This window comes from Bos taurus, chromosome 28 (genome assembly GCF_002263795.3).
Source record: "Bos taurus isolate L1 Dominette 01449 registration number 42190680 breed Hereford chromosome 28, ARS-UCD2.0, whole genome shotgun sequence".
NCBI classification, from domain to species: domain Eukaryota; kingdom Metazoa; phylum Chordata; class Mammalia; order Artiodactyla; family Bovidae; genus Bos; species Bos taurus.
In genome coordinates, this window is record NC_037355.1 from 8174738 (window position 1) to 8193536 (window position 18799).

At 44.7% G+C, this 18799-nt stretch overlaps 2 protein-coding genes across 8 annotated transcripts in view; one reads left to right on the forward strand and one right to left on the reverse strand.

Moving 5' to 3' along the window:
* The window catches only part of TBCE (tubulin folding cofactor E), an 88993-nt gene extending 75291 nt beyond the window's left edge, over positions 1 to 13702 (forward strand). For 3 of the 4 annotated variants that reach the window (XM_005226206.5, XM_015460927.3, XM_010820420.3), the window contains 12 exons: positions 2435 to 2534; positions 3749 to 3851; positions 5310 to 5386; positions 6644 to 6739; positions 7275 to 7339; positions 7432 to 7496; positions 7812 to 7964; positions 8532 to 8685; positions 10059 to 10127; positions 10809 to 10868; positions 13127 to 13218; positions 13407 to 13702. In XM_005226206.5, coding sequence (XP_005226263.1) covers positions 2435 to 2534; positions 3749 to 3851; positions 5310 to 5386; positions 6644 to 6739; positions 7275 to 7339; positions 7432 to 7496; positions 7812 to 7964; positions 8532 to 8685; positions 10059 to 10127; positions 10809 to 10868; positions 13127 to 13218; positions 13407 to 13499 — 1127 coding nt within the window. In that variant the 3' untranslated portion in view covers positions 13500 to 13702. 4 annotated transcript variants of the gene reach the window in all.
* B3GALNT2 (beta-1,3-N-acetylgalactosaminyltransferase 2) overlaps positions 12275 to 18799 on the reverse strand; it is a 66044-nt gene continuing 59519 nt past the window's right edge. For 2 of the 4 annotated variants that reach the window (XM_010820410.3, XM_024986498.2), the window contains exons 8-12: positions 17463 to 17588; positions 16747 to 16906; positions 16011 to 16067; positions 14800 to 14967; positions 12275 to 13202 (exon numbers count right to left, since the gene is read on the reverse strand). In XM_010820410.3, coding sequence (XP_010818712.1) covers positions 14830 to 14967; positions 16011 to 16067; positions 16747 to 16906; positions 17463 to 17588 — 481 coding nt within the window. In that variant the 3' untranslated portion in view covers positions 12275 to 13202; positions 14800 to 14829. The remainder of the gene's footprint in view (positions 13203 to 14799; positions 14968 to 16010; positions 16068 to 16746; positions 16907 to 17462; positions 17589 to 18799) is intronic. The other 2 variants (XM_015460919.3, NM_001103343.1) reach the window with 2 other exon arrangements.

Below are 18799 nucleotides of genomic sequence, written 5' to 3' on the forward strand. Positions count from 1 at the left end.
GGCACACTCTGTATCTAGGTGGCCCACACTTATAGCCCTTTTTCCTTCCATGTGGATGGACACCTTCAGGTGGCCGCTGTTCTCCTAGTGGTAGAGGCCCAGCTTTTCTCTGCTGCTTTCTCCACTGACTGCCACTCTGCTGGCAGCAAGCCCTGGAGCGTGAACGAGCACCGTTCTGCTCCGTGTTTCATCATCAGGGCCTAAGAATCCTGCCCCCAGAGTTCTGAGTGTTATTCCCAAGCCTTCGTGCAGTCTGTCCTTTCAGATCTCCTTAGGTCAGGAGCTGGCAAGCTGTCCCCTAAGGAGCCAGGGAATAAATACCTTAGGCCTGTGGCCAACCAGCAAACTGGGATATTGTGTGGATGCTTCCATGACCCCCTCAAATGTAACCATTTAAAACTGTGAACACCGTCCTTAGCTCTCTGGCCTCAGTATGCCCATAGCGGCTGGAGCAGGGTACAGGCTCTGATTTGCCGGCCTGCCTGGGTTCATCCCCTTCTGGGCCTTTCCTCCACCTGTCTTCCCCTCTTCCTGCCTCCTTGTGGAGCTTCTTCATTGGCAAGTCTTTCCTCTCCAACCAGCCCTGTTGATGGACGCCACTATTTGTATTAAAAGTGACTTTCTCCATGTTTTATGGGCAATGATGCCTTGTTGCATTGGAGGCTATAAGAAAATGGGTTTGGGGCTGAGGCTGATTGGGATCTAAACTCACAGCCGTTGGCCCACACCAGGCAGCACGGTTACTGACTGCTCGGTTTTTTTCTTCAGTGAAAAAGCAAAATGCTGCCTGCACCTGGTGGGCTACCAGGGCCGTGGGCCGTTGTTCTTTGATTCTGGTCTCTTTCCCTCTGTCGCTGCTCCCCCTCAGTCTGTCTGGCAGGCTGAGGTGCCAGAGGTCAGCACGCCTTTGACCCTCGGCCTTCCTGATGAGACGAGTCCAGCCTGCAGATGCCAGGCTCCTGCACTCCGGCCTCTGTCCCAGTCCTGTCTGTCTACTGTGTGCTACCTCTGTTGGGGTGTCTGTGGTCATCTCACACTGAAATGTCCCCTCAGACATGCTTCTCTGTAGTCTTTCTCCATAACGCGCAGTTCCAGTGACACCAGCCAAAACCCTCAGGGTTAATTTAACTCTTCCTTTTTTCTCGAATCTCATCTGAACCCACTGACAAGTCCCGTCAGCCTCTTCCCTCTGCTGCCCCTCTGGTTCAGGAGCCTCCCGCCTCCCCTTTCTGCTCTGTCTTCGTTTCCTTGCAGCGTGTCCCTTAGCAGTGCAGTAGAATGGCCTTTTAAAAGACCCGAGTGAGCCCACATCAGCAGCTCCCCTTGCAGGCAGAGACTAACAGAGACTTAGCCCTTTGTGATCTGACCTGGGCTCTGGGGCCTCCCTTCCAATGCCTCCACCCTGTCTGCGCTGGCAAACACGAGCTTGCTGCCCCCACCACAGGCCAAACCCATTCCAACTTCAGGGCGTTTGCTCGTGTCGTCCCTTCTGCCCAGATGCTCTTCTCCAGGGTGGCATTCCCTCATTTCCTTCAGCTCTGCTCACAGGTCACCTTCTCGGTAAGGTGGTCTTCGTGAGCACTGTGTATAAATCCTCCCACACCTCCTTTGCTGCAGGCCCAGCTCTGTTACTCTGAGGCATGTCTGTAACTGGCACACCAGAGATGCACATGCTTTTGATGGGCGTGTTCACTGCTAGACACTTGGTTTCCAGTTGTTATTTGCAGGATAGAGGAAAAGTTTCCATACATACTGGAGTAGTGTGTACAGTCCTCCTGGAGCCGGTCCAGCCCTTCAGGCTTTCCTCTGCCTCTTGATGGCACGCACTGCCACCATCCCCTGTGGCATCTGCGGCCTTTCTCTGTCCTGGGTTACCCACTCTTTATTCCTGTACCAGGGATGGTGGGTATCACACCAACTCCATCCAGTCTACAGGGGACCCTCAGAATTCCAGGTCATTCTTAGCCCTTTTGAACATGTCTCCAAAGTAACTGCTCTTGACCCCCTGGAGGCACCTCTCCTTATTTGGGGTCCCTAGGGTGCAGAGTTCAGCAGTAACCCCTGGGAGGAGACGTGCGCTTGACGTAAGGCTGCTGGACAAATCAGTTACCATGTCTGTTGGGTCTTTTCCTTTTTTGTTTTTTTGATGGGGGAGTGATGCTGGAATGGATTATTGTTAGTGACATTCGGTTTGCACTCACTTGATTGCGTCTGCCGCAAGTGTGCACTATGTGACAGTGCACCTTTCAGTTTCTAGATGAACACCTGCATGATTAAAAAAGGGTAAAAGTAATATGTGCTCGTGAAAAAATTTCAAGCAGACTAGAAAGTATAAAGTGAAAAGGTAAAAATCCCACGTTCCAGAACCGAGGTAATGACTGTCTTGTCTCTTACGCATCTTTCCATATTACTGCTTCTTAACACGTGCATTTAGATATTAGAAGCATCGACTTGTCAAAAAATCTGTTGTCATCATGGGAAGAAGTTATAGATATTGCCGATCAGCTCAAGCACCTAGAAGTCCTTAATCTCAGGTATGAACTGGTGGTTGCCTAACTGCACATGATTATGAAGTCCTAATCTCTCCTGCTCCTTCACAGCATCTCTGTGGGAGTGAGGCGGGGAGGACAGCCGAGTTGAATTTATTGAAGTTTAACGTATTCTTTAATATTCTTTGATCCTAGTTTTTTAAATGGTCACATGAGGTGATTCATTAATAGGGAATGTGTTTTACTTTTGATTAGATGGAACATTAGGTTACCATGTCAAACTGGAAGGTCTTCATGTTTTTTTACAAGCCTGACCATAGAAGATGGGCCATCTGGGTACCTTGATATTTAACTGGGGAGAAGGAGATGTGATTAAAAGTGCTTGTTCATTCTGAACCCTCTAGCCTTTAATTGCTTTAGGAATGAGTTATTTTAGTGGAGGTACTGTTTAATTCACTTCTGATAAGGGCTTTTCACTGAGCTCTGTATTTTACTGATGTTTGCCAAGCCTTCTTGAGTATCTGATTAGTTTTAATCTCAGGAGCTAACTTTCCAAGGGCTCAGCCAGGTTTCCCCTTTCACATCTGAGCCAGCCTCACACATACAGGTGAGTTGTACCTGACTCAGGCAGGTTCAGCAGAGCAGATAAACAGGCCTAAATTAATTATTCTTCCAAACAGAGCAAAGAGTATATTTTGACCCATAGTATCACCTCCTCTAGAAATAAGGGTTAATGTGCTTTATTTAATGATATTTTCCTTCAAAATGACAAGATATGGGGTACCTTCTGAAAAAAGATGTGGGGTAACTTCTGAGATTAGGATCTTGAGAGGGAACTTAAAGGGCAGCAATTTATTTCGTCCATACTGACAGCAGGCTTTGTTCAGAAGCAAAATTCTAGCTCACAGTCCAGCACATCTGTAAGAGTCTTGAGAGCAGGACTGAATTTTACAGCATGCAGAACAGCAGCTGACCTCACAGATCGCCGCCTGAGCCTCGTGTTTCAGATAATCTGCAGCCTCACCTGGCAGCCTAACCCTATGAACACACCTTTTCATGTCAGATACCAGTGAATTGTGTATTGTAACTATTAAAAATTAGGTAGTCTTGACACATTTCGTTTTTAATATAATTGCATTTTAAGGTTGAAACAAACCAGACCCCTCATGTTAAATCCCAAACTGTTGCCTTCGGTGACCATCTCAGCTGGGCCTCCTCTGTCGCAGTAATAAGCTTATCATGTCTTTTCTTCTACACAGTGAAAATAAACTAACATCTCCCTCGAGCTCACCATCTCCAACCGGAACATTTCCCACGCTGAAGGTTTTAGTCCTTAACCGGACAGGAGTAACATGGGCAGAGGTAATATGTCTCTTTGGTTTTGTTGCTCAGTTGCTCAGCTGTGTCTGACGCTTTGCTTTTACCTAGTAATAAGTAGTTTTAAATTCTTGGTTAAAGGAGGGAGTGAAGCGCAGCGGTGGCTTCATTTTAATCATCCTGTTATCCAGATAACAAGGGTCTTTTAAACAGCCTAACAGAAGGGGGTGACAAAATCCTCGTAGTTAGTAGAATTTTCTGTCTCTGAATCCGCCCTCTCTTTCTTGGCTCCTCTGGTTAGTTCTGGTGTCTCCTGAGCGGTTTGCACCAAGTGCACACCAAGCTTTGAAAAGCCTTTCAGCTCTCCCAACTTTCCCAGGAGTGATCTTAGGGCTGAGGCCGAGCCGCAAAGGGTTCTCATACCCTTTTCTTGTTTGGGGTTCAGCTCCTCGAAGCCACTGCTCAGGTACCCAGCTGGGTTTGAAAGTGGACTCGTGAGTCCTGGGCCGGGCCGCCTCTGCAATCTAGATCTGGTACTACTCGGCTCGGTCAGAGGTTGACTGACTCCACACATCGAGAACACTGCGATTTCAAACCAAGTGCGGATAAGTGCACCCCAGCCAGGGTGTGCATCTGTGAAGTCCCGCCGGGGGCCTCTGGAGGACAAGTGGCCTTGCCCTTGGGCTGTCCGTGCCTCCACCACCTGACTTCTTCCTTAAGGGCTTCTCCATGCAGAACGGGAAGGAAGGGCACAGTGGAGGTGGCAGTCCCGTCCAGTGAGAAAGTGTAAAAACAGTTATGGAGAAAGTTTGTCCTATTAGCACGTTCTCTATAAACCCAGATTGGCATCGAGACGTGAGGAAAGGTGTTTAACATCAGTTTCCTTCTGTTGGTTAAGTGAACTGTATCTAATAATGAGAATGTGGTAGTTACCATCCCCAGTTCCGCTTTGTACAGGTCAGGATACGCCTGGATGACGGGCGGATGCCTACCCTGATGGGTTCCGGGTGCCCGAAGTTTGTGCTCCCGTTATTGAAGCTCGGTCCCTTAACACCATAGTCGTATCAGCTGTCCACCAGCACTCCTCGGAGAAGGCAATGGCACCCCACTCCAGTACTCTTGACTGGAAAATCCCAGGGACGGAGGAGCCTGGTAGGCTGCAGTCCGTGGGGTTGCTATGAGTTGGACATGACTGAGTGACTTCACTTTCACGCATTGGAGAAGGAAATGGCAACCCACTCCAGTGTTCTTGCCTAGAGAATCCCAGGGACGGGGTAGCCTGGTGGACTGCCGTCTATGGGGTCGCACAGAGTCCGACACGACTGAAGCAACTTAGCAGCAGTAGCAACCAGCACTCCTGGCCTGAGACAGAATCTGTAACAAAATGTCCAAAGGCATTTATTTCTAAAACAGGAGCCACACTGAATTCATGTGGAAGTTCTAGTAATAAACACACGGGGGAGTGACTGAGGCCTCTCCACCCTGACTCGAGTTTCCCCTCAGGTGCTCCGCTGTGCCTCTGGCTGGCCTGTCCTTGAGAAGCTGTACCTTGAATCTAACAATATCATCATTTCAGAAAGGTAACCAGGGTTTACATCAATGCATCTGTCACCATTTAGCCATTCTTTTTATTTTTAGTTCAAAACATTTACATTTATTGAAATACTAGTTTTTCCAAACATCAAGAGTAGAGAGATGTAATCACATTCTCCGAGAAGTAGCTGTATATCATTTAGTCATTCTGAATAAATAAATGCTCCTAATTATACCTAATTTTTAGAAGAGTTTTCAAATAAGAAAAACACTTACTATTCATTGCCCCCTCAAATTAGACTGTCAATTCAAACTTCACTAAGAGGTTCTAATTGAGGAAACCCCATCAGAGTAAAAGTTTTAAGTTAAATATTTTTAAGCTTTGAATTGTATTAGTTTTACATATGTAATTTCTAAGTGGAAGTTCTGTAGGATGACCTGTAAGGATTAAATAATGGATTTTGAATTAGCATTATCTGCTCAAGGTCAGTGTACCAATGTACAGCCCTCCACACCCCCAGTTTTGCATCCACAGATCCAACCAACCACAGATCGAAAATACTCAGGAAAAAAAAAAATTTCAGAGAGTTCCTTAAAAGCCAGACTTGAATTTGCCATGCATTGGAACTGTTTACATCGTATTAGGTGTTTTAAGTACCCTACAGGTGATTTATAATATATGTACGTTATAGGCAAAGACTGTGTCATTTTCTATAAGGGACTTAGCATCCTCAGGTTGTGGTATCCTTAGGGGTCCTGGAACTAATTCCCCAGGGATACCTAGGGATGACCCTGTATGTAAAAAAAGCTTGTTGTCTTGTCAGTTAAGTAGGTTGTCGCCTAATCCTCCTCTCTTGTTGGTATCATTAGCGTGTAAAATAAACATGGACAAGTTTATAGCAAATTCTCCAAGGAGTCCAATGAATGAAATTACTGTTCAGAATGATTCTATTTATTTATTATATAGACACAGTTTTTTAAAAAAAACTTTTAATTTTGGATGCACATACATTTATAAGATGTATATATGTAGCCAGAGATCACCTGTACCCATTCCCCAGTTTCCCCCACTGGTAACATCTTGTAGAGCTATGGTCAGTATCACAGCTAGGACCCTGGCCCGGTCAAGATAAGAACATTCCCATCACCACCAGGATCCTTTATGGGGCCTTTTATAATATCATACACTTGCCTCCCACCCCACCCCCACACCCCTGATCTCTCCTTAACACCAGAGCCAGGTATTTTAAGGCTGTATCTTTGAAAAACAAATCTGTGTGAAAAAATTTTTATCTTCCATACAGGCCAACTGATGTTCTACAGACAGTGAAGTTGTTAGACCTTTCCTCTAATCAATTAATTGATGAAAACCAGCTGTTTCTCATAGCGTATCTGCCCAGGTAACCTGCTCCTAAAATGCCTGTTACAATAGAATTTAGTAGATTTTTAGTGAATGGATCCTATGCTGTATATACTTTCTCAGTGGAAATATAGTGATGATGGAAATCCCAAATTCAGTTAATTCCCTTTGGGAAATTTTTATTTGAATTCACGAAATGACTTGTCAACCACGTACAGTGTAGTCTGTGCCTGTACTGTGATACTCGAAGGATGAATATTTTGGACCTGATGCTAATATCACAAGTTTTCATTCAGTGAGCTTGGGGAAGTCCTTGTCTCTTTCCTGAGACCCATTCAGCACCTGGCACAGCAGGAGGCACCCGGTGTTGTTTTGGTGACTCAGAATTCATCAGAAGGTGGCACAGCAAGTCTGCTTTGTGTGCCCTACGTTGGACTTTATGGTTCCTAAGCATCTCACACAGGATGAAAACCTAGGGTGTAGGAAAAAATGTACATACAGATCTAGTCTGCTCGGATAGCACGTAGCATTTTATATTGTTCTGTGTGATCAAATTGCATGTTTTTACGTTTCAGATTAGAACAACTCATCCTCTCTGACATTGGAATCTCCTCTATACATTTTCCGGACGCTGGAATCGGTACCTAAGATTACCCAGTCCCCCTCCCGCGGCTGCCCCAGCCTCCAGCTTTCTCTCCCTTCTGCTGTGTAACTTAATGCTCTCTCTTCTAGGGTGCAAAACCTCCATGTTTCCTTCCTTGCAGTACCTTGTACTAAATGACAATCAGATAGCGCAGGTAAGAGTGTCCTCAGAACGTGTGCACTGCGTTACTTATTTCCACTCTCGGGATGCTGTTTGTAGGCTCCTGCTCTTAAGGAATATTTTAAGTTGAAAGAGAAACACTTCCTCAGAGTGAAACTCCTCATATAAACCCATACGTCAGTTTCCACAGCACAGTTGTAAAGTACGTGGTTTTCCTGGTGGGTGCTCGCTGTGGGATGAAATTCCTTGTCTCCGATGGAACTGGGGGCTTGCTTTTCTGCTACTGGTTCAAATACTCTGTTGAAAAGTTAGCCTGAAACATGTTTTTTTCATGTGTTTTGGATTTCAGTGGTCCTTTATGAACGAGCTGGATAAGTTGCAGAGTCTGCATGCGCTGTCCTGCACGAGAAACCCCCTGACTGAAGGCAGCAAAGATGCCCAGACCACACGGCAGTTCATCATCGCCAGGATCGGTCAGCTGAGGACCCTGAACAAGTGTGCGGTGAGTGCCAGTGTCCTGGGGAGGTATTTCTTAAACTGGAAATGAAATGGTCCAGTGTAAGAGACGCTGGAGCTGAGGATCATAAAAGCAGTCAGATATCATTTCCTTCAAATGGTATTATCCACGTGCACTTGAGTCGTGGCAGTTCTTTCTGGCCTAGCAGGTGGGGTTACACTCGGACGCCTGCAGAGAAACCACTGTTCGGCTGCTCCAGTCCAATTTATTGTCACTTAGCAGGGCTGGGCGGCGGAATACTAGGAACTCTCTCAGTAAGTCAGCTACTCCAGCCCAACAACCTCATGCTGTGGCCTCGGGCCTCAGGCAGGCTCCGTCCAGAAACTGGTCCATGGGCAGATACACTCATGAAGAAAAGGATAAAACAGAGATCCGTTGTTCTTTTTGAATAAACTCATGGATCTACAAATGTTAAAAAGGAAAGGCAGAAATTTGTCTCGTTGCCTCAGTTTTATTATTCTCTCCGGGTAGGCAGTGGAGAAGGATAGGGTGCCAGACACACATATTAGAAAAATGCTTTAATAGATTTGCTTTTTTCTCACATCCCTGTAGATTGAACCAGAGGAGAGGCGTGGGGCTGAGCTCGATTACCGAAAAGCATTTGGAAATGAATGGAAAAAGGCCGGGGGACATCAGGATCCAGAGAAAAACAGGCCAAATGAGGAATTTCTCGCAGCCCATCCTAGATACCAGGCACTCTGCCTCAGTACGTACTGTGCGCCAGGGCCCTCGCCTGGGCATGGGGGATCCCCACTGGGACAGGGTTTCTTGTGGGTGTTAGGGGAGGTCCTCCGTGTTGTTGCTTTTCTCCGCTGGGCATCTAAATGGACCAGAGGGGCTCCTGCAGCTCTCGGGGAGCAGGTAATTACTTAAACAGTTGTCTTTAGAGAAGGCACATCTGCAGCACCTCAGCGGGGGAGGGGAGAGCAGCTCTTCACCAGAAGCTTGTCTCTCCACGTACTCACCCAGCTTTCAGTTTCAGGAGGGTGGGTACTGCTTCCTCCTTTTAGGAAGGGCAGGAAGGACTCCAGGTCATCCCAACCCTGGCTGTACTCTGGGGAATCTTTTTAATGAAGAGCATTTAATGTGGAACCTAGGCACTGGTATTCTTTGAAGCTCTGCGGGTAATTTTAACGTTCATGAGTTGCACATTGTCTTCCTGAGTGCTCGCCCATCCTGGCGCCTGGTGGGCAAGGCGCTTCCTGACCTGCTCCAGCCTGGCTCCCTGGACACCGACACTCTGACTCCAGGGCTCCTTGTCCCTGATGTACTTTCCATTTTGTTTTGACTTCATTTTTATTCCAAATTTCACTTTTATGCAGTTTCTCTTTTACATCTTTCCTAATATGAGCTCACTGCATAAACGCTTCAGGCTGAAACATCTTTGAGGAACAGCTGCCTGTGGGAATCGCTTTCAGATTACTCCATTAGCTGGCCCGACTTCCTGGCCACTTGAGGTGAATTCTGAATCACTCAGGGGCAGGGAGGTGAAGGATCTAAAGCTGCCCTGCAGGTATGGCTCAGGTCTCCCCTCCTGCCGTGGTCTGGCCAAAGGTGGATGGCAGTCCCTCCTCCTCCTCTTTCTGCCTTGCGTAGAGGCTGCTTTTCTTGGCAGTGTACCTGGCTTCCAGTGGTGGTTCTGAGCACCCAAGCCAGCACTGCGCATACTGGCTGAAACCTAGTGACAGAGCCCATGAGTGGAGTTTTTCTCAGGATCCAGAAGGACAGGAACTGTGACCAAAGGTGAAATTTTGCATCCAAGTACTTGCAGGCACAGCCTCACCAGTCTCTCGGGACAGTGTCTCCCAGGATCAGTGATGTGACAGGCAGATGACAGAAGGGTTCCAGGCTTGGAAGCGGCTGCCGTCTGTCCTTCCCTCCAAAAAATACAGTAACCAAGTAACCAGATAAAAGGAAGCAGAGCCCAGGTTCCCATCCCAGTCGCAGCTGGGTTCATCCTGGGACAAGAAAAGGCTAGGTTGACACTTACCTATACATTTCTTCCCACCCCACCCCACCCCCCACAGTGGCCTTTTGGTTTATCATCCTTCTTTTTCTTTTTTATTTCTTCTTAAACAGAATATGGTGCACCTGAAGATGGGGAACTGAAAACACAACAACCATTTTTGCTCAAAAACCAGCTACTAAGTAAGAACTCCACATTCAAAGACTGCTGATTTATATTCGAGTCCTTAGATGCTAAAACAGATGGTGATGAGTGAAAGTTGCTCAGTCATGTCTGACTCTTTGCGACCTCATGGATTATACAGTCCATGGACTTCTCCAGGCCAGAATACTGGAGTGGGGAGCTGTTCCCTTCTCCAGGGGATCTTCCCAACCCAGGGATGAAACACAGGTCTCCCACACTGTGGGTGGATTCTTTACCACCTGAGCCACTGAGGAAGCCCTGATGGTGACCTAATAAGGATTGTTTTTTTCTCTTAAGTAAATATCTAGACAGGCACTTTAATTTTTAAGGAAACGATCTCAAACATACCTACATTCTAATGTTGAACATACTTATTTAACAGTGTTATAAATGTAGGAAGTATCTGAATAGTGAGTTGAACTCTGATTTGGAAATTCATAAACTTAAAAACCTAGGTAACTGTCAGGAAAGAAGTACTTAAGGGAAAAGGGAAAGCAGTAGAATGTTGGTCCAGCTATTTTTGTTGCTGTAATTCAGTGAAGTAGTAATAGAAGGAATTTCTATTCCTGTTCCTTTAGTGGGATCTGAGCTGCATTCTTTGGTCACTGCTGTTAATATGTGTATGATTTAAACCCTTCCTCCAGCAGGGCTCAATTAATGTCAATCTTTTTACTTTCAAGCACTGAAGATAAAATATCCCAATCAACATGATCAGAAAGTCATAGAGAAACAACTGCCGGGTAAGAATGGATGTCTCTCTCCCCTCTTTCTGCTTTTGAATCGCTGGCCCTCCCATGAGGCAGCTGGAAGCAGAACAGTTCATTCAGAGTGTGGGCTTTTACAGCTTGTAAGTGTTCACTAGTCTTCTACATTCTGAAGTACAATTGATCATGCTAAAACTACTCCTCCTGTGCACGCCTCCCCCCAGAAAGTTCAAGTCTCCCGTAGCTTCTTGGCTTGTCTAGAGAACAGTTTTAGAATCAGGAGCCCCTGTGTGCGGTTACTTCTTTACCCAGAGGAGGAGCCTAAGGGCTCGCCCTTCAGGGGCTCCCACAGGCCCCCTGCTGGCTAGTTCTCACAAGACTGCTCTGGGGGCTCTTCTGGGCCAGAGAAACAGTGGCGTTGGCTTGAGTGCTTGCTACTCCTTACCAGTCAGGAGCCCCTGCAGAGATAGCTCGTGGACACTGTTTAATGGACACATTTGAAAGTTTTCTCTCAAAAGATCAGTGTAACTTACCTTTCACTCAAAAGAGAAACATAGTCTGACTCTTAAGATTAAACTTGATTTACAGTTAAATACTAAAATATAAACAGCTTAAATTTAGTGCAGTGAGGACTTGAAGAAGTAAAATATCGTAAATGACTCTAGTGAAATACCTTTCTATTTGCCTGTCAGTGCAGTGAATTCACATTGATTTTTATCAAATAAAATAAGGTTATCCTGGTATTCTTTATGGAGGGCTTTTGTTGTGCCCAAAGAAATACCTTTACGATTGAAAACCATCATCTAATAGCAACTTACCAGTATTGCTCCATTTTTCCTTACTAGCAACCCAGTTTCTATTCCTGTGACATGTAATTTTGCTACTGTTACATAATGCTGAATTAAAATTAGTGGTTCCCCTTCATTTCTGTTTTCAAACTTAAATATTGCCAGTAAGGACCCTAATGGGAAAAGGCAAGTGAGAGAGGACCAGAACTTTTTGTTAATATAATTGATTTTGGACATGTTTGCATTTTTCCTTCTTTTACATGAAGTCAACTTGCAGGAACGCTCAGGAATGCTCTTATTAGGTCTGTGTTCCTCTAACTGGGGCCGTCCTTTCCCCCTGGAATAGTCACCGTGTTCGTCGGCTGAGCTTTATTCACCTTCAAGTAGAATTAACAGATTAGACTAATATGGAGAAATTATATGTAATAATTATGCTATAAACAATTTAAATCTGAGTCGTATATTCTCTAAACTCAGCAGTCGGAGTTATTAACCCATCACTAACCACCCTGTGAACAAGGAAAGCCAGTCTACCTAAACCCTTTGAAAGGACAAGATTATCCATATTCACAAATAAAAGAGCAAACTATGTCGATCGACATTATAAATGTCCATTTAGTGTCTGTTTTCAATACATAAACAAGAAAAGGCAAGTTTTTATTCTAAAATAAAGATAACATTTATTATCACAAGTTGCATAAAGACACAGCTTTTACAAAAATGTTTGATAGAAAAATATTTTTCTGAATACATGTGATATCTGTAGGAACACCCCACTATTGCTGTACTTCCAGCTAAAGCTTCAGAAAAACTATTTCTCATAATCAGAATTTCCAATATTTACCACAGCCCATCTTTGGAAAGAAGTTCATAGTGTTTTCTGAACGAGCCAAAGCATGTCCTCATTCGGTTACGCCCCTGGGCCCAGTGGTCCCCTGCATGTGTGTGCTGCACACCACGGCGATTAGACTGGGAGCATGTGGGTGTGCTGCACACACACACACCACGGCGATTAGACTGGGAGCACGCGGGGCAGTAGTCTACACACCTCACTTTACAGAGGAGGGAACTAAGGCCAGAGAGACTGATACAAGTCCTCACCGAGCCCAAACCTGACGCCAGCATCCTTCAAGTAAGTAATCACAGGTTTAAAAAGTTAATGATTTCACTCACATTTACTTCTGTGCTGAGAATGATTTCTGGTTTATTCAGAATAAGGGGGAAATATTAAATACCACAGACATGATACGAAAAGTCATCATCAAAGGGCACTTAGGTCTGACATCAGCTCCGTTTTCCCACAGCCTCCCGAACAAGCCCCTAAGTGGTGTGACACCCTGGTCTGGTGGCCCACGCTGGGTGTGAGCTGTCCCCTGGTCGTTGCTTGGGTAAACGGAGTACGGAAGGACAGTGACAGCTCTCGTTACCAGTGTGGTCTTGGCGCGTGAGCTCGACTTACAGGTAGCTGTCACCTGCGAGAACTGATGTTTTTCTTTTCCTTGACAGACTCCATGACAGTCCAAAAGGTGAAAGGCTTGCTGTCACGTCTCCTCAAAGTTCCCGTGTCAGAACTTCTGCTGTCCTACGAGAGTCCCAAAGTAAGTTGCCCAGAAAAAAACGCAAAGTCAAGCTGAGTTTCCCACAGTATGACTCACTGTTAAACTAAGTCTTCATGCAACATGGTTTGGTTCTGAATAGAAACCATACATCTTTGTTGGGGTGTGTGTGGGTATATGTGTTTTGCCACATCTGTCTTAATCACCCCACCTCTCTGCTCTAATTTTAGATGCCGGGCAAAGAGGTTGAACTAGAAAATGACCTACAGCCATTACGGTTCTACTCTGTGGAAAATGGAGACTGTCTCTTAGTGCGATGGTAACAGCAACCAATAAAATTCAGAGGTTTGACAATGTAGCATGACTGGGTTTCACTGAAAATAAATGACATCTTGGGACAATTCTTTCCCAAACAAAAGAGGTTTACAACTTGCTCTAAGTATAGAATAGCTGTATTTTTTCATAGGGAAGAAAACATTTCTAGGCATGTATATAACAGCAATAATAAAGGCTTTGCACCTACTAATGATTTTCAGATTTTATTTCATGGTTCATGACTGTATTTCATTATGAGAAGATGTAAGTACTAAATAGAACCTCACTAGTCTAAAAATCTGAAGTTAATGATGTATTTATAAGTATTAATGGAATGCTCAATTCATACTATTGGTTTAAAAGACTACTAAAATGATTTGGCTGATTTGGGAAAATCTTTAAACTGAAGAAAGCATATCCTCTATGCAATATATATGCTATGATCTCTCTTCTTAGTTGCACTGTTTTTAGAGTGCTCACAAAAATTATGTGCTTTTCCCTACAGTTATACCCTAAACTGAGCATACATTCTTTCTAACGAAGATTACCAGCTCTGATTGAAAATCACTTATATTAGGTAAACATTTTACAATGGAAGAAAGCAAAATTAATTGTTTCATCTATTTAGAAATATCTTTTCCTATGGTATTAAAACCCTGAGAGGTATGATTTTACTTATATTGATAAAATTTTAGCATTAAAAAAAGGAGTATTAATATAGCTGTGATCTTCAGGATTTATGTTAAATGGCAAAAGAATACTTGGAACTTAGTCTACTGAATGAATTTAAAACCAAGGTCCAGATGTGAGAAATACAGTGGTTCCTTTTCAGGTTGCCCACTTCATTCAGAGATTTACAAAATCTGACCTGATTTCCAGAAATCCCCACTTTGGTGTAAGTGACCACAGGTCACACAGCATGAGTTCTTTTTGGCCTGTAATTATCCTACTTAGCTGTCCAGAGCTAGTCTGCATTCCAGGCTGAAATTCAGACTGGAATACTCAACATTTCTGAACTAGGCCAAGTTTTAACCAAAATGATAGGTAATGAATTACTAACTAGAAATGATGCAATAGGACTCAGGAATATTGTTTTTACAAACAATTTGGTATTTTTCAAGTGAGCTTCCAATATATAAGTTTTCCTTGCACTACAGTTATCGGTTGTTTTTTAAAAAGAAAATTTTGTGCAAATGTTAAGAAATATCACATTGGTGAGAAGTGAAAGTGCCAGCCGAGAATTATCCTGAAAGACCGTATAATCTGCGGCCAAACCTCAGGCTTCTGCTCAGCCAGTCATTCGCCCACCTTGACCTTTAACACAGCAGATTGACCTCATCATCCTCTTCCTTCGCACCGACAAGGGTCACCGCAAAGCTCCTTTAGTCTCCACAGCTGCGCGAGCTCCTGAGGAGAGTACTGCGGGGAAGACAGCATTCCTGGTTCACAAGTCTTCTCACAGAGCCACAGGCTGTCCTGTTGGAACACAAAATGCAGGCTGACCCCCTGCTGCAGACAGAACGGGTGTTCAGGGGCACTTCCGGAGCCCGCTGAGGTGGTGGTCATTTCAAAGACGAGCGCGTGTGCGAACGCACTCAACTTATGGGGCACAGGGAGAGGGCACGGCAGTGACCCTGAGACCCTGGAACAAAGAAACAGTGTGGGAACCACAAATGCAGCGTCTCATCTTTGCTACTGGAGAAAAGCTGGCCCAACAGCACTGTGAACAAGAGCAAGTGTTCTGGAGAACCGGTTACGGTAGTTGGGGGGACAGAACCAGGGCTTTCTAGGTATTATCCAGTTTAGTTCTCACAATAACCTGTGAGCTAGGAATTATTTCCTTGTCATGAATGAGAAACTCAGTGAAGAAACTTGCTCCAGGTCACAGTGAAGTTCATGCTGGCAGGCTGAGTAGGAAAGGAGTAAAAAGGAGTCTTATCAGAGTTCAGGTTCTCACCCACCAGCCTACTTCCCAGCTCCATGGACTGGCTTCTTCTTCCAATAATATCAGAGTACAGATTCCATTCAATTTGAGAACATAAAAAGGAAGGACATAATAATCAGACTCCTTCCCACAGACAGCTGTGGCCCTGATGGCTGAGCACCTCCAGGGGTATTAAAGGAAATGGGAGGCTTTCTGTCTCTGCCCTGACCTTAGGTGGGTTGGGGAGGGTCTCCCCTGAGCCCCCACTTAGGTGGGCACACTGCTGGAGTCTCATTCTGTGGAACCGTCTCACGGCCAGGATCTGAAGTCAGCCAACTCCTGTAAGTTTTAAAGCTGCAAAGAATTGAATGAAATGTATAAAAACGTATAAACACTTGACTCATTGTGGGTAGGACAACTTCCATTTAAAACACTTCCTTTTTGCTTTATGAGACCCTGGCCAATGATGGTGAATTAAATCAAGTGCACAGTTGTTACAAGACTTTGCATTCACAGTTTCTGCCCAAGGCTGGATAAGAGAAACCTCACTTACCTCTTCTGAGCCCTGCGGCCAGCCCTGCTCAGGCTTGCTCACCTGGTATCTTTTAGGTCCTATGGCTGCCATCCAAATGCCCATGCTTACATCTTCACCCTACACATGCCCCAGAAGGTTCAGAAAGTAAACATTTCAGTGCTGCCTCATTGGTTAAGACAGTGTCACACCCACTCCCACATGTACTCTTTGCACTTGTTTTCTAATTACTCTAGCATGAAATGCTGAGCACGTTTTAACACTGATACACAAAGTAAAAGCTGCTGGTCATCATTCACATGAAGCAAACACGCCACAATGAAGTGAGACTATACACTAAGCAGGCGGCCAGCCCCTCTGCATGGACCTTAAACTTGCAGCACCAATAGTATGAAAGATACTGTGGATCTGAGACCCAGGCAGAGCTGTTTTATTGACACTGTCACCAGAAGCAGCAAAAAAAAAAAAAAAAAAGAAAGCTTATATTCATAAGAAGGAAGACTAAGCACACTGAAGACTAAACCTTTACACTCCTCCAGGGACTATGCCTTTAAATACAGGCTGAAAATGTAAGAAGTTACGTTCAAAGACGACTTAGGAATAAGATTTACAGCCAAGGTTTAAGGGATAGAAGTGTATCCCTAACCTCTGAGGGCTGCTGATTCCTATATAGAAGGAATACCATACATTCCCCAAGGGAAGCTGTTCTGCTTTTAGGGCTGAAATACGAGGTCGAGTTAAAAAAAAAAAAAAAAACCTGCTTGATGAGTGGACTTTTAGGTCAGAAGTCCTTAATTACCTGGTAGGTCTTCAATCTCCCCGAGTTGCCAGCAAGCCAGTGGACGATGTCCCTGGAGATAACATACCCTGACCCACACGCAAAAGCGGGGTATGCAGGGCTGGGGTACTCCAGCTCCTGCCACTTCCCAGTTCGGTCAACTGCCCAGTTCAGTCTGAAACTAAGATTGAAAGTGAGTCGGCTTCTGTTGTTTGGACACAGGTCCTCCCTACCACTAGCTAAGCCTGAGTCCTTAACTGACACCACAAAGGAACAAATTACAGAAGCAAGGAAAGAAGAGGTTATTTTTTTAGTCTTAAGGGATTAAGTATCTAGTGGTGTTTTTTATATAAAGACTGGTATGTTAAATTCTCTCATGGAGTTTCCGAATCATCTTGCATAGATATATTTAAAAAATAAATGAAAAATAAATCACTACTCCATATTTAGAGACATAGCAAATGGTTTCAGAAATGTATCATACATTTAAGGAAGAGCAGCTTCTAATTTCAGTAGTACTTGTAGGGCACGGTGATGAAAGTCACGTTAATTTCCCCCCTTCATTACATTAGCCTGAGATTTTCCATTTAAAAGTTTTTTCCCCTTTAATTGTAAATTAATAAAACATAGTAACTCAGGAGCCTAACGGGGAAATTTCCTATCTCAGCCATATTTTTTTAACTACATGTGCTCAGTACATGAAATGAACATCGATGGGCTAACAATGTTTAACTTACTTTCCCCACCAAAAATTAGGCCCGTCCAGATTCTTGAGGGCGATTCTATTAAACACAGCTTCCAAGTCTATATAACAGTCGTCATCTGTCTTTAGCAACAAATCAAAGCTGGTTGTTTCCACAGTCCTGTTGGCGAAAAGAGGGATACAGAGTCAAGGCACCCCTCCAGTATCAAGAGCACCTGCCCTAAGAGGAGACGGCTGCTGCCAACGAGTCCTCACTCGATGTTAGCAGAGTGGCCCAGCAGACGGGGGCCGAGCCGATCTGAAAGGTGTTAAGGACAAGAACATGATGGAAAAAAAGATTTGGCTTAAATGGAACATACAGTCAAACGCTTCTTAGGCCTTGTGCAGGTCAGGCCAGCGTGTCTGTCGAGCAGCAGAACTTTGCCCCTTGCATTCCTAACAAGAGGCCGAGGGTGAGGACACAGGTCCTTTCACAGAACACCAGCGCACGGAAGAATGTGTTCTTTGCTGCTGTCTATACTGTACTCGCGTTTTATGGTGTTTAAAAAGCTGAGTTAAAACACTGAAATACATTTCCCCTTAGAAACGATCTTCAGTAGTTCAGCCATCACCAACGACCTTCTGGAAGGCACAAAAGGGTGACTTCATTTATCTAGACGTTAAAAAGTATCTAATGGCAACTACAGACGAAACTGACTCTTCAGTTTCACACTGCCAACCCCTGCACCTCTTTGTTAAAAAACCCAGTCTTGGTAAGTAAGAACCAGTAAGATGACAGAAATTTGAACTAAGAAATCTGGAGAAAAGGTTTCATTAGGTCACAAAATGGTGAATTTTAACAACAGATCCACAACCGAAAGCATAACCCTATGTTTCTCAAGTTTTATTTTCCGTTAACAGCAGAAGATATACATACTATTTACTTGCTAATCAGAAATAAACTTCCGTGATAAGGGACACTGAGGTCACTGATGGAGCCCCTGGATAAAGATGAATGAATAACAAAGATGTCATTTACAGTGTGGAGGGTCGACTGGGACGAGTGGGAAGCGGGTCTGGACACGCAGCCTGTTAACAGATCGCTGCAGTGTCCTGGCAGACATGAGGGCCCAGAAGAGACAGCGGCAGAGAGACTAAGATCACAGAGACATGCAAGCAGAAAAGACAAAACCTGAACTTCCACAGTGGAGAATCAGCTCCCTATAGAAAGCCCTAGAACTCCGCAGTCCTGATCTCCACCACCTGGACCTCCACTACCCCTCCTCACCTCTTCACGTCCTTGCCTTGGCCCCACCAGCAGAAGCCCATCAGTGGCCTCGAGCTAAAAGAAGGTTTTTCTCACTACAGCTGTCAAACTTAATCCTGGTATTC